Genomic DNA, 24,051 nt, shown 5'->3' on the forward strand with positions numbered 1-24,051 from the left:
TTTATACAGTCATTATTGCTCATCTTCATCAAGGGTGTCAATAATTTCGGACCCCACTGTAGCTATTTGGAGGTCAACTGTGTGTAGATGAGCTTGAGAAATGAATATGACAAGTGAAATACAGTATACTGTATTCTAAAATAACATTGGCAAAAAAGCCCCACACACTTGTCCCATGCATAGGCCTAATCATCAGCAACAACCATTTCTCTATTTGTCTCTCTCTGCCCACAATGGAAAAATACCACTTCACAGACAAACCCTCACTGCTAAAGAGGAAGAGATCAAACCATAACCACTCAACTCATCTCTGGTTGAGGAGGGTTGTTGGTTTGTGGTAACTATGACAACCAGTGTAAAGTTTCTCAGCCTTTGTGCACAGTATTTTGTGTCTTGAGAGGCATACACACAAACAACTGACTTAAGTGGTCCAGCCTTTGTTTTGAATGGTCAAAAAGCATACCATTAAAAAATAAATCTATGGTGGCTCTCCCATAGACACCAATGTGATAGCAGCTGGATCTGATCTGCTTAATTCATTGACTGACAGTATATGAAGCACAAAAAAGGAGCAAGTGAAATGTCTCGCTTGCTCTTACGTCTCTGCTACTACCACTGTTGTTGATGTAAATATTGTAAATAATGGGACTGATGAGACACCTAGTGGAATGTATTGGATGTACACTACAGTATACACAGTATCATATGAATGTAATGTGGACAACTGAGAATGTTATACATTCAGTAAGATGGTTCTGGATCTCAACATGTCTTCTCCATGCAACACATTATAGAGTTCTTTCATCTGACAACAATACCATGACATTGGTGCACTGATACACATCTCTCTTTTTGTTGAGTCCTGCTAGAATAACACAGTGATATAGTAATGTTTGTAAAATGTAATGTAGGACATAGTGATACAGTAGTAGTAGTAGTAGTAGTAGTAGTAGTAGTAGTAGTAGTAGTTGTTGTTGTTGTTGTTGTTGTTGAGTATTTCATATTGGTTCATATTTGGTCATTTTAAAACCATGAAAGAGGACCAAATTACTAATTCCTAATCTGAACACACCTCACCACATAATTTACCTGTCTTGGACAACAGTCAGCAGAGACAGTATGTTAATATGAGAATAGTACCACTTTCATAGTGTCAGTGGTTATACAAATATATTCACAGAAAACAACAGTTGCTTCCACAGCTGTCAGTATCGTGCTTCAAGAGAGCCCACACAAATAGTCGAATTGACAGGAGCTGTCATTATGAAATGATTATTATAAAACATTATTTGATGATATATGATGTGATATATTATATTAGGATTATGGAAATAATGTATTATCTGCTGTCTCTCTTTAACCATGTCACGCCCTGACTCAAGGGACTCGTATATGTTGAGTCAGTGTGTGTATGTTCTATGTTGTATATTTCTATGTTGATGTTCTAGTATGTCTATTTCTATGTTGGCCGGTGTGGTTCCCAATCAGAGGCAGCTGTCGCTCGTTGTCTCTGATTGGGGACCATACTTAGGCAGCCTTTTGGCACTAGTTAGTGGTGGGATCTTGTTAGTTTATTGTTTTGTCGTTGTGTTTATTCGTTAAATAAACATGTTGGCATATCACGCTGCGCCTTGGTCCTTATCGTTCATCAACGATCGTGACAAACCATCTATCATGAATGATACTTAACTGACAGATAATATGTTATATCTCTATATAATTACAGCTAGCTAGAATCCTACCTACTGTAAATTCTACAGGCCATGTTTGAATGAGCATGACAAGTCAACTGTCTTGGCTCTGCCTTTAGAGATGGCATCAGTATGTCTACAGTACGTTGACTAGGTTGCCAGTTTACAACATATTTAAATTAAGTTCTAGTTTACCACATATTCAAATAAAGACCAGCGAAAAATAGGAACTGAATATGAGTTCTGTATTTTAACTCACCACCCCACTCAGCATTCTCCTGGGACGTGTGTCCGTGCCTGTAAGCGTGTGTGTGTGTGTGCATGTTCTTTGCATAACATTCTGTGTATTCCGAAACAGTTGTGTTTGTGTACTACTAGTGTGTGTGTGCTTGAGTGTGTGAGTGTTTGTGGGATTTTCATGAGTGAGCATGTGTGATGTTAAGGGACTTCTTCCTCTTCTGGTCTCCACTCTGAGAGAGGACTTAGAGTAGTGATGATGTCTGGTGAAATCGTCTACTCCGATGTTACATTCACTCGGCATCAGAGCCAAGATGCTGGAGCAGAAAGTGAAGTTTCTAAAGGTGAATCTCTCCTCCTCTTTATTCTCTCTCATTTATATCGTTATATTAGTTTTCAAACATACGTTTACAATACAACATTTCATCACCTTGGGGGGCGAGGGTTGAAATGTCATAATTCAACAAGGAGTTAGTAACAGAAGAAGGCTGTATATACTGAGTGTGTAAAACATGAAGAACACCTGCTCTTTCCATTACATACACTGACCAAGTGAAACCAGGTGAACGCTGTGATCAATTATTGATATCAAATGTTAAATCACTGTAGGAGACGGGTTAAAGAAGGATTTTTACCCCTTGAGACAATCGAGACATGGATTTTGTACGTGTGCCATTCAGAGGGTGAATGGGCAAGACAAAAGATTTGAACGGGGTATGGTAGTAGTTGCCAGGCGCACCGGTTTGTGTCAAGAACTGCAACACTGCTGGGGTTTTTACACTCAACAGTTCCTCGTGTGCATCAACAATAATGATCCACCACCAAAAGGACATCCAGCCAACTTGACACAACTGTGGGAAGCATTGGAGTCAACATCGGCCAGCATCCCTGTGCAATGCTTTCGACACCTTGAAAGGCCTCTGTATGTATAAAAATTGTATTATAATAATTTGATAAAATATTGAATTTGGCCTTTACTAATATAGCCCATAGAAACACATTGAAAAACACATTCAAAATGGCAAAAAAAAAGACAGTCAAAGAACAAATCATAAGGAATATTTTTATTTAATTGTCACGTTCGTTTAAGGACGGGTCAGACCAAGGCGCAGCGTGAAATGCATACATGTTTATTTTAAAGATAAACACACAAACAAAACAACGTAACGTGAAGTCCACAGGCTAAACACAACACAAGCCTCTACACGGAACAAGATCCCACAACAACTGAATGCAAACAGGCTGCCTAAGTATGATCCCCAATCAGAGACAACGAGCGACAGCTGTCTCTGATTGGGAATCACACCCGGCCAAACATAGAAATACAACACCTAGACTGAGAACATAGAAAATACAACATAGAACTACACACCCTGACTCAACATCCTAGAGTCCCATACGTCAGGGTGTGACAGTACCCCCAAAGGTGCAGACTCCGACCGCACAAACCTTACATAACAGGGTAGGGTCCGGGTGGGCATTCCACCTCGGAGGCGGATCCGGCTCCGGGCGTAACGACCACATTCTCTCAGCCTCCCCGTTACGCCCCTGGTCTGGTCTGGACCTCGGCACGCTGCTTCCCCTCTCCTTCCTCCCACGATGCACCAAGCCCTGTCTGGACCCTGGTGTGGGAGACCCCGAACCTGGAGAGGGACTGACATCTGGGTCTGGACTGGAGCCGCTGACCGGAGTTGGACTGGGCACCGGTGGAGCGAACTGCTCTGGCTCCGGACTGGAGCCGCTGACCGGAGCTGGACTGGGCACCGGTGGAGCGCACTGCTCTGGCTCCGGAGTGGAGCTGCTGACCGGAGCTGGACTGGATCCTGGTGGAGCGGACTGCTCTGGCTCCGGAGTGGAGCAGCTGACCGGTGCCGGCACCGGTGGAACGGGCACGGGCCGTGCCGGACTGGACACACGCACCACTGGCTTGGTGCGAGGAGCAGGCACGGGCCGGGCCGGACTGGCGACACGCACCACTGGCTTGGTGCGGGGAGCAGGCACGGGCCGGGCCGGACTGGGAACACGCACCACTGGTCTGGTGGGAGGAGCAGGAACGGGCCGGGCTGGACTGGAGACACACACCACAGGTCTGGTGCGAGGAGCAGGAACGGGCCGGGCTGGACTGGGGACACGCACCATTGGCTTGGTGCGGGGAGCAGGCACGGGCCGGACCGGACTAGGAACACGCACCACTGGCTTGGTGCGAGGAGCAGGGACAGGCCTTACCGGACTGGGAACACGCACCACTGGCTTGGGTGCGAGGAACAGGAACGGGCCGGACTGGGAACACGCACCACTGGCTTGGTGCGGGGGAGCAGGCACGGGTCGTACCGGACTGGGAACACGCACCACTGGCCTGGTGCGAGGAACAGGAACGGGCCAGGCCGGACTGGGGAGACACACCACAGGTCTGGTGCGGGGAGCAGGAATGGGCCGGGCCACTCTGGAGACACGCACCACTGGTTTGGTGCGAGAAGCAGATACGGGCCGAACAGGACTGGTGAGGTGCACTGGAGACCAGGAGCGTTGAGCCGGCACTACCCGTCCTGGCTGGCTGCCCACTTTCACACGATACGTGCAGGGCGCTGGCACAGAACGCACTGGGCTGTGCATGCGCACTGGCGATACAGTGCGTATCTCTGCATACTTGGGTTCCTCTATTAACCCGCGCTCCTTATGTTGCCTAACCAGCTCCTCTCTCCGTGAATCTACTTCCTCCTTCTCCCTACGAGCCTCCTGCAGTGCCTCCTCTTGAATGGAGCTCTCCCGCTCTATTCTCGCTATCAGCCCCCGTAATGTGGTGGCCTCCTCTCTTACCCTGCAGATCTGATCCTTCTCTCTCTCTCGGCACTCCTCCTCCAGTGAGGACTCCTCCGGGAGCCCCCACGAGTTAGGGAACAGAAACTCATCGTCGTCGTCGTCATTCTCCGACTCCTCAGTATAAAACTGTTCCCACTCTTCTTCCCCATGGTCGTAGGGACTCAACCTGGAAACCCACCAGGTGCAGTGGTCGGGGCTCTTATCTCTCGCTCCCCGACCACTCCTTTAGCCCCCCCAAAAAAATGAATTGGGGCTGCCTCTCGGGCTTCCTCCTCGGCCGGCGCCTTCTGTGTTGCCGTTGCTCCTCTCCTGCCTGGGCTTCCTTCTTCGCCCAGGGTCCTTTCCCCGCAAATATCTCCTCCCAAGACCAAATCTTCCCCACCTGTGTCCAGGGTGTTTGCTCCTGGGCACGCTGCTTGGTCCGTGTTTGGTGGGATCTTCTGTCACGTTCGTTTAAGGACGGGTCAGACCAAAACTGTGTAAACCCAGGGACTAGAGGGAAAATAAGACATATTTTGGTTGGGATCAATATGAGCTTTTCTGAAGTGTGTTTGTAACTGTACTTGAGGATAAATATGAATTAGTACTAAATGTTTAACGTGGTATTGTATGAGTCAGTGGGCATCTCTTTTAGAATGTACTATAGCATTATTATGTCAAGTGCAAAGTTTTTGTCCATTTCCTTTTGAATATATTCCATATAGAATCCTGTTTTGAAGGATATGTACAGTATTAGTGCAATGTAAAGGGCATGAGAAGATGACAGTTTCATGTAAAGTAGATGTTATTCGTCACACTCTGGACATGTCTGTTGGATTTCATACTGTGAACCAACTTCCAGACAGACATACAGACAGACAGACAGCATCAACCTGTAACATTTGGTTCATGGCCAAAAGTGTTTCCTCATTTCTCTTGACAATAAGTTAGCTTTTCTTCAGATGTGCTGAATTAGAATATTAGATTGGTTAGTTACCCTAACAGTTAATAAAATGGTTTGCATGTTGGACCTTCCAGTCAGGGGACTCTAACCTAGTAGAGCTCAAAGGAAAGAATATTGAGATAGTGGATTGTAAGAGAGGAACTAGAATGGGACATTTCTTATAGAATGTTGAGATAGTGGATCGTGAGAGAGGAAATAGAATGGTACATTTCTAATAGAATGTTGAGATAGTGGATTGTGAGAGAGAGGAACTAAAATGGTACATTTCTAATAGAATGTTGATACAGTTGATTGTGAGAGAGAAACTATACTGAACAAAAATATGAATGCCACAAGCAACAATTTAAAAGATTTTACTGAGTTACAGTTCATATAAGGAAATCAGTCAATTGAAATTAATTAATTAGGCTCTAATCTACGGATGTCACATGACTGGGAATACAGATATGCATCTGTTGGTCATAGATACCTACAAAAAAATGGGCCTTACAATGACCTCAAGATCTCGTTACGGAATTTTTGTGCATTCAAATTGCAAATCGATAAAATACAATCGTGTACGTTGTCCGTAGTTTATGACTGCCCATACCATAACCCCACCACCACCATGGGGCACTCTGTTCACAACGTTGACATCAGCAAACTGCTCACCCACACGACACCATACACAAGGTCTGCGGTTGTGAGGCCAGTTGAACGGACTGCCAAATTCTCTAAAACAACGTTTGAGGTGGCTTATGGTAGAGAAATGTATCTGTGGCATTGTGTTGTGTGACAAAACTGCACATTTTAGAGTGGCCTTTATTGTCCCCAGCACAAGGTGCACCTGTGTAATGATCATGCTGTTTAATCAGCTTCTTGATATCCCACACCTGTCAGGTGGATGGATTATCTTGGCAAAGGAGAAATTCTCACTAACAGGGAAGTGAACATATTTTTATACATAATTTGAGAGCAATAAGCTTTTTGTGCAAATGGAACATTTCTGGGATCTTTTATTTCAGCTCATGAAACATGGGACCAACACCTTAGATGTTGCGTTTATATATATTTTCAGTGTAGACCGATACATTGCTAATATAATATTGATATAGTGGATTCTTAGAGAGGTACTAGAATGGTACATTTCTAATAGAATGTTGAGATAGTGGAATGTGTGAGAGAAATTAGAATGGTACAATACTAATAGAATGTTGCGATAGTGGAATGTGAGAGAGAAACTAGAATGGTACAATTCTAATAGGGGGTAATCACCATGAGGTTGGTTTTAGGGAAATAATATAATCACGCATGGGGTGCAATATATATAAAATAAATGAAAAAAAGAACAATTTCTTTCTTCATATCTCTGTAACCATAGGAGTAGCCGAACGTGAAGAGGATGTCACATACTCTGAGGTCAGAAAACCAGGAGGTAGAGCTAGAGAGCAGGAGGATCCTGGGAAAGGTGAGGTGTGTGTGTGTTACAGTTAGCAAAGGGTTACATTAAGTACCCCTTATTTAACCTTATGACCTTATAACCTCTGACATCCACTCCTTTTCCAGGAAGTGACCCTGACACTAGTGACCCCTCTCCCCCAGTGGGGTCAAAGGCTGCAATCCCGGAGGGAGGGTCTGGGAGTGTTCCCGTGGTGACCCTGGCGTGTCTCTGTGTTCTACTGCTGGGTCTGGCTATCACTCTGGGAGTCCTCTGTGAGTATAGAACCATTTTACTGAACCCTGACCCTTTTACACTACTGAACCGAACTGGTTATGCATCCACTGTAGTTGTTGGCCTGGAACTCTGCTGAAAAGGACAATGTGCAGAGAAAATATCCAAGCCACCCCAGACCAGTACATTTCAGGTTGGTACGATAGTGTGATACACAAGAGAAGAACAATTACCCTCCATCTTGTCTCCTTGTCTCTGTTCCAGATTCTTCCAACATGACTAGTCTTCAAGCTGAGGAGGCTCGCTTTGCCCAGATGAAAGAGAATCTAACAGGTGAGAATATCAATGATCCAGAGGTCTTTACCATTATCAACCCCTTCTATAAATGTTTGAGAAAATCCATATAAATCATTAAGGTGCAGTTTGTCAATGGGGACTGGCTCAGATTCAAATACTGCCGTTTCACTGTAATATATGAATAACATATTGTTTCATTTTAATAGGACTATGGTTAGATAATAGGTAATTCTAGCTTGGACAAGGTTTACTTTCTTACTTTATTGTTAGATATGTAAATAAATGAATGTTATTCATCCATATTATTTGCTCTTTCATAACAGGGAAACTGCATGAACTGCAAGACAACTATAAGAGACTGCAGAATGAGAGCCACAACATAACAGGTAGGTAGTCTAGAGCAGGACTCTACTGACATGGGACTGACTAGCTGCTGTTCTCCTATTCATATCAGAATATTGTCATTACATATATGTAATTATTGAAGTGCTTTTAAAGGCTGGTCATGACACACATTAACACCATCATCCCAGACAGCCTAGACCCACACCAATTCACATGCACTACAGATCCACAGATGAAGCAATCTCAATTGCACTTCACACTGCCCTCTCCCACCTGGACAAGAGGTGAAATAACTATGTGAGAATGCTGTACATAGACTACAGCTCAGCGTTCAACACCATAGTCCCCTCCAATATCATTACCAAGCTAAGGACCCTGGGACTGAACACCTCCCTCTGCAACTGGATCCTGGACTTCCTGACAGGCCGGCCCCAGGTGGTGAGGGTAGGCAACAACACCTCCACCACGCTGACCCTCAACACGGGGGCCCCTCAGGGGTGTGTGCTTAGTCCCCTCCTGTACTCCCTGTTCACCCACGACTGACCCACATTCACATACACTACATACACACACACACAAACATAACACACACACGCAGACCGACACAACAAAAACACACATACATACACATTACACACACACACTTTTATACTCATAATTTGCTGCTGCTGCTACTCTGTTCTTTATTTTACTCTTATTATGATCCATCCTGATGCCTAGTCACTTTACCCTGCCTTCATGTACATATCTACCTCAAATACCTCAGCATATTAATCTGATACTCGTACTCCCTGTATATAGCTCCATTCTTTTGTATTTTATTTTATTCCTCTTGTGTTATTATTTTGTTTTTATTTTAAACTCTGCATTTTAGGGAAGGGCTCATAAGCAAGAATTTCACGGTAAAGTCTACACCAGTTGTATTCGGCGTGACAAATAATACTTGTTTGATTTGACATACTAATGTAAAGGGGAAGTTGAACCCAATTTAACTAAAACTTCTCATTTCAATACAAAGTTCCATGTTATCAAGATTAGGATTAAATTTACACTGCAGTAGTATTGCTTCCCCAAAACATGTTTGAATATTGTATATGCTATCATTGCACTGTATATGAGGAAGGAGAGGGGTTTTTCTTGACCAGGGAAAAGTCCTGCCCTAATGGAAACTTAGTCATATGAGTGTGGTGAAGTGCGTTGGAACGTCATTTTGTACTTCAAATGTTTTATGCGCCAAATGCATACCTTTGTATTATGGCCTAAATTCAACAGTTATTTTATAATAAAGAAAAATATATTTACAAAATAATATATATTTACAAAAAATATGAGGGATTGGAAATGATGCAGACAATTACATTGATATAATCCACACTCTATCTACAACATTAAAGCTGATTTTCTCCCTAAAACAATTTATACAATAAATAAACAGTTATTTTGTAGGTCACTCTTTCATTTGCCAAATGCCCTACATTATGGCTCGAATTCAAGAGAACTACACTGTCTTCTAATAAGATATCAATCTCTTCTGTTCTTAGTCCAGAGAGAGCTGTTATTCTCAGAGCTTCAAGACTGTAAGGCCAACCTGACTAGGGTCAAAGATCTCCTGGCAACCATCCAAGGTTAGTTCTATCCTCCCACGCATGTGAGTACAAAAGTGGATGCCTTATGTACAGTTATAATATACCATATATTGTAATACTGAATATTATACTGTATACTTATATTATTATACGGGATATACAGGATACACATATACATATAGGATATAATATAGTACTGAATATTATACTGTACACTTATATTATTATACTGTATATACTGGCTACACATATAAATATAGGATATACTGTACTACTGTAAGTCATCAAATACAAATTGCATCTCATTGTCTCTTGTCTCCTTGTCTTCTGGTGTGTTCTTGTCTCGCCTCTCTCTCTTACAGGGAGTCAGAATAGATGTAATACCAGTCAGCCGTGTTCTCCTGGCTGGGAGTTCTACAATGGATCATGTTACTACTTCTCTAAAGACAAACTGACCTGGGAACAGAGTCAGTACGCCTGCATCCGCGATGGAGGACACCTGGTCATCATAGAGAGTCAGCAGGAGCAGGTAAGGTTGGAGGTGTAGTACACTACACCGGTCAAAACTTTTAGAACACCTACTTTTTCAAGGGGTTTTCTTTATTTGTTACTATTTTCTACATTTTCTACATTGATGTAAATGACAGCCTTTCAAATTAGTCGATTCGTCTATTTCAGCCACACCCATTGCTGACAGGTGTGTAAAATCGATTACACAGCCATGCAATCTCCATAGACAAACATTGGCAGTAGAATGGTCAGTACTGAAGAGCTCAGTGACTTTCAACGTGGCATAGGATGCCACCTTTCCAACAAGTCAGTTCGTCAAATGTTTGCCCTGCTAGGGCTGCCTCGGTCAACTGTAAGTGCTGTTATTGTGAAGTGGAAATGTCTAGGAGCAACAGCGGCTCAGCCGCGAAGTGGTAGGTCACACAAGCTCACAGAACGGGACCGCCGAGTGCTAAAGCCTGTAGCAGTGCGGACGAATCTGCGTTTGGCAGATGCCAGCAGAGCGCTACCTGCCCCAAAGCATTGCGCCAACTGTAAAGTTTGGTGGAGGAGGAATAATGGTCTGGGGCTATTTTTCATGGTTTGGGCTAGGCCCCTCAGTTCCAGTGAAGATAAATCTTTAAAGCTACAGAGTACAATGACATCCTTAAAGCTACAGAGTACAATGACATCCTAGATGAATCTGTGCTTCCAACTTTGTGACAACGGTTTGGGGAAGGCCATTTCCTCTTTCAGCATGACAATGCCCCCATGCGCAAAGCGAGGTCCATACAGAAATGGTTTGTTAAGATCGGTGTGTAAGAACTTGACTGGCCTGCACAGAGCCCTGACCTCAACCCCATCGAACATCTTTGGGATGAATTGGAACGCCGACTGCGAGCCAGGCCTAATCTCCAAACATCAGTGCCCGACCTCACTAATGCTCTTGTGGCTGAATGGAAGCAAGTCCCCGCAGCAATGTTCCAACATCTAGTGGAAAGCCTTCCCAGAAGAGTGGCGGCTGTAATAGAAGCAAATGGGGGACCAACTCCACATTAATTCCCATTATTTTGGAATGAGATGTTTGACGATCAGGTGTCCACATACATTTGATCATGTATTGTAATTAATTGCTACATCACTCTCACATAAAGTGCAGACTTCAATAAACGTTCAGCCATCAAGGCTTTAATCATGATGAGAACCATTGGTCCATTGGTTGATTAACGTGTGGTTTCCTCCATAGGAGTTTATAAAACAGAGAGTGGTAACACTGGGAATTGATCCTTATGAACACAGCCCCTGGATAGGACTGACAGATGAGAAGCAAGAGAATGTGTGGGTCTGGATGGACAATACAACTCTTAATGAGAACATCAAGTAAGGATGTTTTAAGGCATACATTCACACACATCTACACACACAGGCACGCGCACACACACACACACACACAACTCAGCTGTACACTCAAAAGCAAAACATTGTATACATCGTTTTGTAAGACTTGTACAGTTGCGGACAAATATGTTGGCACCTTTGCACTTTTCTTAAATAATTCCCTATTTCTTCTCAAATACGTTGAAATAGAACAAATACCTTTCATCTCCACAACTTGTTATTGGATTTTCAACATTGCAGAACGTAAGTTTACAATGATAATTTAGAAAATAAAGACAAATGGCATCGAAAATGTATTGGCACCCCGGAGCTAGTACTTGGTTGTACAGCCATTACAGATAACTGAAGACAAATACTTTAGTAGCCACCATTGAGCTTGCTGCACCTTTCTACTGGAGATTTGGCCCAGTATTTAGCAGCAAACCGCTCCAATTCTTCCAACAATTTTTTGGGGGGAATATCGCCAATTAATTATGGCTGTGATTCAGATCTGGACTGCACTCCAGAACAGTCCAGCGTTTCTTCTTGAACCATTCCTGGGTGCTTTTTGATGTGTGTTTGGGGTTGTTGTCCTGCTGGAGGACCCACAACCTTCAATGGAGACACAGTTTTTGGACACTGGGTTTAACACTCGACTCCAATCTGCTGATTTCATGATGTCTTGCACACGTTCAAGACCCCCAGTACTAGAGGCAGCAAAGCAACCCCACAGCATTATCAAACCTCCCCATGTTTGATTGTAGGGATGGTGTTCTTTTAATTGAATGCTTCATTTGGTCATCGGTAAACACAGTGCTGATCTGTATTTCCAAAGAGATACAATTTTGTTTTGTTTGTGGCCAGTGAAGAGTCCAGATCTGAATCACATCCATAATCTATGGCGAGAGCTGAAAACAGCAGTTGGTGGAAGGCACCCCTCAAATTGAATAATTAGAGCAGTTTGCTGCTGAAAAGTGGGCCAAATTGCCAGTAGAAAGGTGCAGCAGATCATTGAGGGCTACAGGAAGCATTTGTCAGGAGTTATCTTGGCCAAAAGCTCTGCTACCAAGTACTAGCTCCAGGGGGCTAATCATTTAGTCCATGCCATTTGTCTTTATTTCCTAAATTAAAATTGTAAACTTAAGTTTACAAAATCAAATAACAAGAACATCCAATAAGGTGTGGAGACCAAATGTTTTTTTCAATTTCAACATACTTTAGAAGAAATAGGGAATTATTTAAGAAAATTGCCATGGTGCCAATATATTTGGTCTGAAAAATGTATTTCTGCTGTGACATACTGTATGGAGTAATGGTTTCCCTTCTCGCTTTTCTAGGTACTGGGACTCCAACGAACCAAATAACCGTGGGCCTAAAGGTGAAATAGAAAACTGTGTCAGAATTGGTCAACACTGTCACAGAGATAACAATTGTTGGTTTGACTTTCCATGTGCCGAATCATCTAAGAGAATCTGTGAGAGTCGTTCAGTCTGTGAAAGTCAGGCCATAGTATAAAAAAATGTAGTGTATTGAACCAACACAAGGCACCACATTGTTGGGTAGTATATAGGACCAGTTTTCCAAACGCAGATTAAACCTACACTCATAGAAAAAGGGTTCCAAAAGGGTTCTTCGGCTGTCCCCATAGGAGAACCCTTTTTGGTTCCAGGTAGAGCCCTTTTTGGCTCCATGTAGATGTAGATCTCTCTGTTGAAAGGGTTTTACATTTAACCCAAAAGGGTTCTACCTGGAACCAAAAAGGCTTCTTCAAAGGGTTCTCCTATGGGGACAGCCAAAGAACCCATTTAGGTTCTAGATAGCCCCTTTTTTTTCTAAGAGTGTATTGCTGGACTAAGCATATTCAATGTAATTTGGATTAATGCAGAGTACTAGCTTCATTTGAGCTTGTGTCCACACTTTTAGCTATAATTGACTGTCATACCTGTGTAGTTCCTTCACATAGCCAGCTGGATTGAGACAGATCCTACTAAAATGGATATAACTTTTCTATTGATATTTGTAAATATGTTTTCTCATGTAACATTTACATTTGACGTTTTAATCATTTAACAGATGCTCTTATCCAGAGCGACTTACACATAATTAGATATAAAGAACAATACAGTAGTATTGTAAAAAATATGATTGTAAAAATGCTATCAACTGGTTTAGCCTATATGGTTTAGCCTGTGTGGTTTAGCCTGTGTGGTTTAGCCTGTATGGTTTAGCCTGCGTGGTTTAGCCTGTATGGTTTAGCCTGCATGGTTTAGCCTGCATGGCTTATCCTGTCATCTCAACCTTCTTTCCAGGAAAATGTAACTTGTTTGTTGTTCTAACAATGGGATTACAGTTTTTAATTCAGCTGTTTTTATAGATTCTTGAAGCTAAAATTGGGATCATGTATACTGTGCTAATGAACATACAAACAAATTGTGACCGAGAGCAATGCACATGCGTCTCTTCTGGTGGAGCGCACACTTTTCCCATTGGGTGGCGATCTTGTACCGCTGGCTGATGCAGTGCGCGGTAAAGCCCTTCTGCCTGTGTGGGGGGACGACGACTGTGATTCCGTCCTCTATTCTGGTGAAGTGCTCACTTTGTCCAATGGGTGGTGCTCTTCTACTGCTGCTTCTGCTGGTGCGCGTCTCCCTGCAGTGACGTAGATAGATGTCAACTCAGAACCAGGGGTGTTTTGTGGTTCTGGTCTACCTGGTATAGTGCTCATTGGGATGTCAACTTTTGGAACAACGGACTGTTAGGAGATGAGAAATCATAACAACATGTAAATGTTAATTCATGTAAATGATCATAACATTTGTTTAAGCAAAATAAATGATTGACAGAGATGGTACCTGCAGTAGCTCTTATTCTTTAGGGGATGGCCGTGTTTTGGCAGATATGATCCATCCTACAACAAGGAACACACCAACGAAGAAGAACACACCAATAACACTGCCCACAATGGTGCCAACTGGTGATGCTGAAGTTTTCCCATCCTTCTGTATATACCTACTGTATACCTGGGAGGTGTTGCACACACACACACACACACACACACACACACATTGTTTTTCAAAATATTCCTGGAGAACAATATAACTGCAATGATGTTAAAACTTTGTCAAAAGTATTTTTTTTTTATGATAGAGGTATGTACAGAAGGTGGAAGCTAGTAAATTAGACTTACAAACAGTACCAGTCAAAAGTTTGGACACAACTACTCATTCAAGTGTTTTTCTTCATTGTTGAATAATAGTGAAGACATCAAAATGATGAAATAACACATATGGAATCATGTTGTAACCAACAAAGTGTTAAACAAATCAAAATATATTTATATTTGAGATTCTTCAAATAGCCACCCTTTGCCTTGATGACAGCTTTGCACACTCTTGGCATTCTCTCAACCAGCTTCACCTGGAATGCTTTTCCAACAGTCTTGAAGGAGTTCCCACATATGCTGAGCACTTGTTGGATGCTTTTCCTTCACTCTGCGGTCCAACTCATATCAAACAATCTCAATTTGGTTGAGATTGGGGGATTGTGGAGGCCAGGTCATCTGATGCAGCACTCCATCACTCTCCTTATTGGTCAAATAGCCCTTACACAGCCTGGAAGTGTGTTGGATCATTGTCCTGTTGAAAAACAAATGATAGTCCCACTAAGCCCAAACCAGATGGGATGGCATATCGCTGAAGAATGCTGTGGTAGCCATGCTGGTTAAGTGTGCCTTGAATTCTAAATAAATCACAGACAGTGTCACCAGCAAAGCACCCTCACACCATAACACCTCCTCCTCCATGATTTACAGTGGGAAATACACATGCAGAGATCATCCGTTCACCCACACCGCGTCTCACAAAGACACGGCGGTTGGAACCAAAAATCTCCCAAGCAAGTCTCTTGTTATTATTGGTGTCCTTTAGTAGTGGTTTCTTTGCAGCAATTCGACCATGAAGGCCTGATTCACACAGTCTCCTCTGAACAGTTGATGTTGAGATGTGTCTGTTACTTCAACTCGGTGATGCATTTATTTGGGCTGCAATTTCTGAGGCTGGTAACTCTAATGAACTTATCCTCTGCAGCAGAGGTAACTCTGGATCTTCCATTCCTGTGGCGGTCCTCATGAGAGCCAGTTTCATCATAGCGCTTGATGGTTTTTGCGGCTGCACTTGAATAAACTTTCAAAGTTCTTGTATTGACTGACTTTCATGTCTTAAAGTAATGATGGACTATTGTTTCTCTTTGCTTATTTGAGCTGTTCTTGCCATAATATGGACTTGGTCTTTTACCAAATAGGGCTATCTTCTGGATACCACCAATATGATGATGTTGACTCTGGTGTGTGACAGAGACAATACCGGACTAAGATCGAATCGTACTACACCGGCTCTGACGCTCGTCGGATGTGGCAGGGCTTGCAAACTATTGCAGACTACAAAGGGAAGCACAGCCGCGAGCTGCCCAGTGACACGAGCCTACCAGACGAGCTAAATTACTTCTATGCTCGCTTCGAGGCAAGTAACACTGAAACATGCATGAGAGCATCAGCTGTTCCGGACGACTGTGTGATCACGCTCTCCGTAGCCGATGTGATTAAGACCTTTAAAGAGGTCAACATTCACAAGGCCGCAGGGCCAGACGGATTACCAGGACGTGTACTCCGAGCATGCGCTGACCAACTGGTAAGTGTCTTCACTGACATTTTCAACCTCTCCCTGTCTGATTCTGTAATACCAACATGTTTCAAGCAGACCACCATAGTCCCTGTGCGCAATAACACTAAGGTAACCTGCCTAAATGACTACCGACCCGTAGCACTCACGTCGGTAGCCATGAAGTGTTTTGAAAGGCTGGTCATGGCTCACATCAACACCATTATCCCAGAAACCCTAGACCCACTCCAATTTGCATACCACCCCAACAGATCCACAGATGATGCAATCTCTATTGCGCTCCACACTTTCCTTTCACACCTTGGACAAAAGGAACACCTATGTGAGAATGCTATTCATTGACTACAGCTCAGCGTTCAACATCATAGTTCCCTCAAAGCTTCTCACTAAGCTAAGGACCCTGGGACTAAACACCTCCCTCTGCAACTGGATCCTGGACATCCTGACGGGCCGCCCCCAGGTGGTAAGGGTAGGTAACAACACATCCGCCATGCTGATCCTCAACACGGGGGCCCCTTAGGGGTGCGTGCTCAGTCCCCTCCTGTACTCCCTGTTCACTCATGACTGCATGGCCAGGCACGACTCCAACACCATCATTGTTCTGAAAGAGCTGCAAAATCTGGAACCCTACAAATCGTCTGGGCTAGACAATCTGGACCCTTTCTTTCTAAAACTAGCCGCCAAAATTGTCGCAACCCCTATTACTTGCCTGTTCAACCTCTCTTTCGTAACGTCTGAGATCCCCAGAGATTGGAAAGCTGCCGCGGTCATCCGCCTCTTCAAAGGGGGTGACACTCTAGATCCAAACTGTTACAGACCTATATCCATCCTGCCCTGCCTTTCGAAAGTTTTTGAAAGCCAAGTTAACAAACAGATCACCGACCATTTCAAATCCCACTGTACCTTCTCCGCTATGAAATCCGGTATCCGAGCTGGTCATGGGTGCACCTCAGCCACGCTCAAGGTCCTAAACGATATTATAACCGAGATCGATAATAGACAGTACTGTGCAGCCGTCTTCATCGACCTGGCCAAGGCTTTTGACTCTGTCAACCACCGCATTCTTATTGGCAGACTAAATAGCCTTGGTTTCTCAAATGACTGCCTCGCCTGGTTCACCAACTACTTCTCAGATAGAGTTCAATGTGTCAAATTGGAGGGCCTGTTGTCTGGACATATGGCAGTCTCTATGGGGGTGCCACAGGGTTTATTTCTTGGGCCGACTCTTTTCTCCATGTATATCAATGATGTCGCTCTCGCTGCTGGTGACTCTCAGATCCACCTCTACACAGACGACACCATTTTGTATACATCTGGCCCTTCATTGGACACTGTGTTAACAAACCTCAAAACGAGCTTCAATGCCATACAACATTCCTTCAGTAGCTTCCAACTGCTCTTAAACACTAGTAAAACTAAATGCATGCTCTTCAATCGAATGCTGCTGGCCCCAGCCCACCCGACTAGAATCACTACTCTTGACGGGTCTGACCTAGAGTATGTGGACAACTACAAATACCTAGGTGTCAGGTTAGACTGTAAACTCTCCTTCCAGACTCACATTAAGAATCTCCAATCCAAAGTTAAATCTAGAATCGGCTTCCTATTTCGCAACAAAGCCTCCTTCACTCATGCTGCCAAACAAGCCCTCGTAAAACTGACTATCCTACCGATCCTTGACTTCGGCGATGTCATTTACAAAATAGCCTCCAACACTCTACTCAGCAAATTGGATGTAGTCTATCACAGTGCCATCCGTTTTGTCACCAAAGCCCCATATACTACCCACCACTGTGACCTGTACGCTCTTGCTGGCTGGTCCTCACTACATATTCGTCGCCAAACCCACTGGCTCCAGGCCATCTATAAATCACTGCTAGGCAAATCCCTGCCTTATCTTAGCTCATTGGTCACCATAGCAACACCCACCCGTAGTATGACCTCCAGCAGGTATATCTCACTGGTCATCCCCAAAGCCAACACCTCCTTTGGCCGCCATTCCTTCCAGTTCTCTACTGCCAATGACTGGAACGAATTGCAAAAATCTCTGAAGCTGGAGACTCTTATCTCCCTCACTAACTTTAAGCATCAGTTGTCAGAGCACCTTACCGATCACTGCACCTGTACACAGCCCATCTGAAATTAGCCCACCCAACTACCTCATCCCCATATTGTTATTTATTTTGCTCATTTGCACCCCAGTATTTCTATTTGCACATCATCTCTTGCACATCTATCATTCCAGCGTTAATACTAATTGTAATTATTTTGCACTATAGCCTATTTATTGCCTTACCTCCATAACTTGCTACATTTGCACACACTGTATATATGTATTTTATGTTGTATTTTTGACTTTGTGTTTTGTTTTACCCCATATGTAACTCTGTTGTTTTTATTGCACTGCTTTGCTTTATCTTGGCCAGGTCGCAGTTGTAAGAACTTGTTCTCAACTCACTTACCTGGTTAAATAAAGGTCAAATAAAATAAAAGTGTGTTTGGGTTTGTTGTCCTGCTGGAGGACCCACAACCTCAATGGAGACAGATTTTAGACACTGGGTTTAACACTGGACTCCAATCTGCTGATTTCATGATGTCTTGCACACGTTCAAGACCCCCAGTACTAGAGGCAGCAAAGCAACCCCACAGCATTATCAAACCTCCCCATGTTTGATTGTAGGGATGGTGTTCTTTTAATTGAATGCTTGATTTGGTCATCGGTCAACGCAGTGCTGATCTGTATTTCCAAAGAGATCAAATATTGTTTTGTTTTGTTTGTGGCCAGTGAAGAGTCTAGATCTGAATCACATCCATAATCTATGGTGAGAGCTGAAAACAGCAGTTGGTGGAAGGCACCCCTCAAACATTGAAGAATTAGAGCAGTTTGCTGCTGAAAATTGGGCCAAATTGCCAGTAGAAAGGTTCAGAAAGTTCATTGAGGGCTACAGGAAGCATTTGTCGGGAGTTATCTTGGCCAAAAGGTCTGCAACCAAGTACCAGCTCATTTTGTCCATGCCATTTTGTCTTTATTTTCTAAATATGTATTTTTTCCTTCTGCTGTGACATACTGTATAGAGTAATGGTTTCCCTTCTCACTTTTCTAGGTACTGGGACTCCAGCTAACCAAATAATGGTGGGCCTAAAGGTGAAATAGAAAACTGTGTCCGAATTGGTCAAAACTGTCACAGAGATAACAATTGTTGGTTTGACTTTCCATGTGCCGAACCATCTAAGAGAATCTGTGAGAGTCGTTCAGTCTGTGAAAGTCAGGCAGCCTCTCCATAGTATTGCTAGATGTAGTGTATTGAATGAGTAACCAGCACAAGACACCTCATTGTTGGGTAGTATATAGGACCAGTTGCCTAGACACAGATTAAACCTAGTCCTGGACTATGAAGCATATTCAATGGAGATTCCCCATTTAGTGTTTTTAGTCCAGGACTAGGTTTAATCTGGGTCCAGGAAACCGACCCATAATGTATCATTTGGGTTAATGCAGAGTACTAGCTTCAGAGCTTTTTGTTTGTCTGAATTTGTGGGTTTTACACACCAGCCAAGCTTCTGGGAGAGCACCATTGTTACCTTTTGATTACTTCCTCCACATAGCCAGCTGGATGTGACAGATCCTACTAAATTTAATTGAACTTTTCTATTCTTATTTGTAAATATGCTTTCTCATGTAACATTTTAAATTTGACATTTTAGTCATTTAACAGACGCTCTTATCCAGAGTGACTTACAGTTAGTGTATTTTAGTAAATAATTAGATATACAGTAGTATTAGAGAAATTATTATTGTAAAGATGTTAAATACTGGTTTAGGATGCACGGTTTAGGATGCACGGTTTAGCCTGCACGGTTTAGCCTGCATGGTTTAGCCTGTATGGTTTAGCCTGTATGGTTTAGCCTGTTATCTCAACCTTCTTTCCAGGAAAATGTAACTCGTTTGTTGGAGATGGGTTCTAACAATGGGATTCATTAATTCAGCAGTTTTTATGGATTTATTGTAAAAATAGGATTCATTGATTCAGCTGTTTTTATAGATTTGTATGTGCAGGTCTAATAGATGGAATTAGACATGAATTAATCAATAAATAAACATTTCATGATCTAAATGTTTCATGTTCACAATTTTCCGTATTTGCGGTTCGGTATCTGAGTCTATGTCAAGTCTTGTAACAACGGGGTCTCTGATAGGGATGGAGGGTAGTTTAGTAGGGGGTCTCTGAGAGGGATGGAGGGTAGTTTAGTAGGAGGTCTCTGAGAGGGATGGAGGGTAGTTTAGTAGGAGGTCTCTGAGAGGGATGGAGGATAGTTTAGTAGTGGGTCTCTGAGAGGGATGGAGGGTAGTTTAGTAGGGGGTCTCTGAGAGGGATGGAGGGTAGTTTAGTAGGGTGTCTCTGAGAGGGATGGAGGGTAGTTTAGTAGGAGGTCTCTGAGAGGGATTGTAGTGTCTAAACAGTTTATGACTTTGCTGACGTTTGCAAATGGTGTGTTAGAGGAAGTCTGTTATGTGGAGGCCAGGGATTGGCCGGTAGGGAAAACCACCCATATCAGGTTACAGATTATAAATACCATGGTTGAAACAAAGGACGGGGAGGAACAACATATTAGAGATTGGTTCAGTTGTTCTCCAGATGTCTGCAGGAGTCTGTAAATTGACGCTGAAATCTTTGATGTAATAAACTATTATAATCAAGGACAGTGTCAGCGGATTTCTTGTCATCACAGCATCTCAGCATCGTTATCTCGACACTACATTAATGGCGATGAGGAATTTTGGACGTGTTGCATCTGTTTCAACGTTGCTTCATGGGCGCCGAGCTGACTCTCGCTCCAGAGTCCGGCAGATAAGGGTGAGTTTTCTCACCACTTTGTGCACTGGTCAGTTCGTGTGTGTGCGTTGAATGAATGCACCGTTAAGAACTTGCGTGTGCGCTTTGCTGTTATTTGCTGTGTGATGAGAATCCGTTAAAAATTTCTAAATTTGTTTGCGTTGAAAACAACGCAAACAGGGGGGAGTGTCTATACGAATTGATAACACTGGGCACAGGGATATTTGGCTTGAATAAAATTAAAGGAAAAAGGAATAGAATGAAGGAATAAGGCCAGGAACTAAGGAAAATGTATACTAATTAGGACGTCATTGATCTACGGATGCCCTCAAACGAGGCGATCATTAGGATGGGCCGAAAATCCTGAAAACTCACTAGGTTGATTTTTAAGATCAGTTCTGGGAATTGGAGATTGTGGTAGATACATTCGGTTATAAGTTACCCCTCGACTTATAGTTGACGAGGTATATGTTCTCGATGTAACCTCTCATTGAATATCTGCAAACTCGAGGTAGCAGAAATTTAGGAACAATGAGAAATAAGGAACGACGGTAGCATGCTTTAGATGACCGTAGGAACGGATACATCCCTCTTGAATTTTGTGTGTGTGTGTGAGAGAGAGAGCCTGTGCGTGTGTGTGAAAAAGGGGACGTCTCTGCTGTGTGTCGACTAAGGCTATGACAACAGGGGTTTTAGTTTTTTGTAAGGAAATATGGAAGTTAAGGTTAAATTCTTATGAGTCTCTATAAAAACAGAACGTTTAATAACTGTTAAAAGATTGTGAGACTACAGGGAGGATTTTAAGAGTGTATAGAGATATTTTGTAATGGATAAGAAAATAACTGTAAATCTGCAGATTAGGATAAATAAAGATAAGAAACTTCGAAGTAGGATTTGTGTTCTATGTTCTGTGTTGGTTTGTGAGTTGTGTTAAGTGTTAATGTTTGTCTGTGTTGGGGAAATAACGGAGGGACAGCTGGTCTGTCTACTTTCTGTTGTTTAGCTTGGAGAGAGCTGCTTGGGAGCTCTTCTCACTCTGAAATCGCATTGGTGAATGAACTGCGCATGTGTGGGATTTTATGAGTTTAGAGTTACGTAGAGCAAATATGCCACTCCCCTGCCTGCACTGAGCTGCTGTGACATGCAGACAGAGAAGGAGGGGGAGACTTACACACAAATCAAGTATTCTGTTTGTTAAATCGGCTGTTGCTTAACGATGAAACTATTTGATTGAGATCTATGGAATTTATAAATGAGAGATATGTTGACGGATTAAAAATAAATGAAATAAAATGTTATTGAGCTATTTATAATATTCCTGAGTTAAGCTGTTTGCTTATTTCTTAGCGTGAATGTGAACATAGGTATGTCTAAAAGGGTATTGTATGGTTGAAATAACCCAGTGAATGCATAAAATACTAAATTATTGTCTGTGTTCTTTGTTCTCCTGTGATATGAGAGACGAGAAGGAGGAGACAGGAGAGAGAGGAGGTGCTGACCAGTGCGTCACGCGACAGTCTGTGCTGCTCTGGATCCAGTCCAATCAAGCCAGTACTGTTCTGTTCACAAAACTTACCTTCCCATACAGGATATTGTGGGTGCCTAGCATATTTCATGTTGTGACAATTTGACAGGGACTTGGCAACAGACTGATCAATTGATGTAATTAAGAATTGCACATTGGAGTTTTTTTGTGCATGAGTTGGTTTGATTAGAGTTGTGTTGGAAATCCAGCACTGACATTATTCTGTAAAATTAAGGTAATTGGGTGCTTATTAAGCAATTGGTTTGTGAGTGCTGTAGTGTTGCTGGATTAGAGGTCTTTCTTTTTTGGATTGCTCTAAAGTTGACTACTTTCATTTACTTTTCCTGATCAGATGTGGTAAGATTGCCACTAATTTATAATTTTGTAAAATAAAATAAAAATAAATAGATATATTGATAAATTAATTAATTGATTAATTAATTGATTAATTAATTAATTAACATTTTTTGGGGGGGGAGGGAAACATAAGCTACATAGTCTAAATTGATCATTCAGGTGGGTGGTTATTGCATCAGAGATGAAGATGAACGAACAACAGAGAGAGGACAAGCAGAAACGACCATAAAGATGAATCCAAAACTCCAAAAGTAGAAGAAAACGAGATGTCTGGAAACTAAGGGTGGAGTGAGGTTCAGGAGGATGGAACTTGAAGATGATGATGATGATGATGATCAGAGTGATTCAGAAGAGATCATGGGTGGATATGACCCTGTGATCAGAAGGAGGTTGGCCAGAGAGGAAAGAAGGGGTGATGGAAGTTGGAAGAAGGATACAAGAGATTCGATCTCTGATGAAAGTGAAGATGGAGAAAGCGATGAAGATTTGGAGATTAAAGGTGCTTCATGTTCAAGAGGATTTTATCCTACAAGAAAAGAGTGCACAAGTAAGAAGATGATGCCAGTGATAATTCGAGGACAGAACCTGGAGTATAAGCCTTTGTAGAATACCGATATGTCAGATATACTTGAGAAGCTGCCTACTCTTCAAGATGGAGCATATCCTTGGATTTCAAAATTGGAAGAAATTACGGTGGGAACACAGTCTGCCATAGGAGACATTAAGAGACTTTTGGCTAATCTCCTTGGGTTTCCAGGTATGGAAGAAATCTATATAGGAAAAAGGAACACAACCAGAAAGAACAGGACCAAGAAACTCTCAGAAAACTCAATCAAATACAACTGGTGGAGAATAAGAAGGAGAAGAAACAAGCTTTGGTTATGCAGAATCAGTGTGCACCAAATCAACAATCACTGCCACAGCTTCAACTGAACCAAGTCAAATGCAATTGTACCAGCCACAACTAGTGGTACAAGTTGTTTCATATCCGCAGCCAGTCTCTGGACAGACACAGAATTGGAGAGGAAGAGGACGAGAAGGCTTAGGAAGAGGAAGAGGAGGAAGATTTAAGCCATACTTCCAGAAATCTTCAGAAGTGTGTTATAATTGTGGACAGGTTGGTAACTTTGCCCGTGAGTGTAATGGGCCAGGAGGAAACACCAGAGGGAATTTCAGAGGAAGATACAGGGGCCAGTAAAGATCACCTGGAGGACAGGTGAAC

General features: G+C 42.7%; 1 protein-coding gene across 1 annotated transcript; it reads left to right on the forward strand.

Annotated features, from left to right (window-relative positions):
* Window positions 1-2,177: 2,177 nt before the first annotated feature.
* Window positions 2,178-13,155, forward strand: LOC123483854 (CD209 antigen-like protein E). Its single transcript, XM_045213812.1, has 9 exons — window positions 2,178-2,272; window positions 7,052-7,138; window positions 7,237-7,383; window positions 7,607-7,675; window positions 7,963-8,025; window positions 9,526-9,609; window positions 9,933-10,099; window positions 11,306-11,439; window positions 12,774-13,155. The coding sequence occupies exons 1-9, from the start codon at window positions 2,185-2,187 to the stop codon at window positions 12,949-12,951; spliced, it is 1,017 nt and encodes a 338-aa protein (XP_045069747.1). The 5' UTR covers window positions 2,178-2,184; the 3' UTR covers window positions 12,952-13,155.
* The last annotated feature ends 10,896 nt before the right edge of the window (window positions 13,156-24,051 follow it).

This window comes from Coregonus clupeaformis, unplaced genomic scaffold (genome assembly GCF_020615455.1).
Source record: "Coregonus clupeaformis isolate EN_2021a unplaced genomic scaffold, ASM2061545v1 scaf0156, whole genome shotgun sequence".
Lineage (NCBI taxonomy): Eukaryota > Metazoa > Chordata > Actinopteri > Salmoniformes > Salmonidae > Coregonus > Coregonus clupeaformis.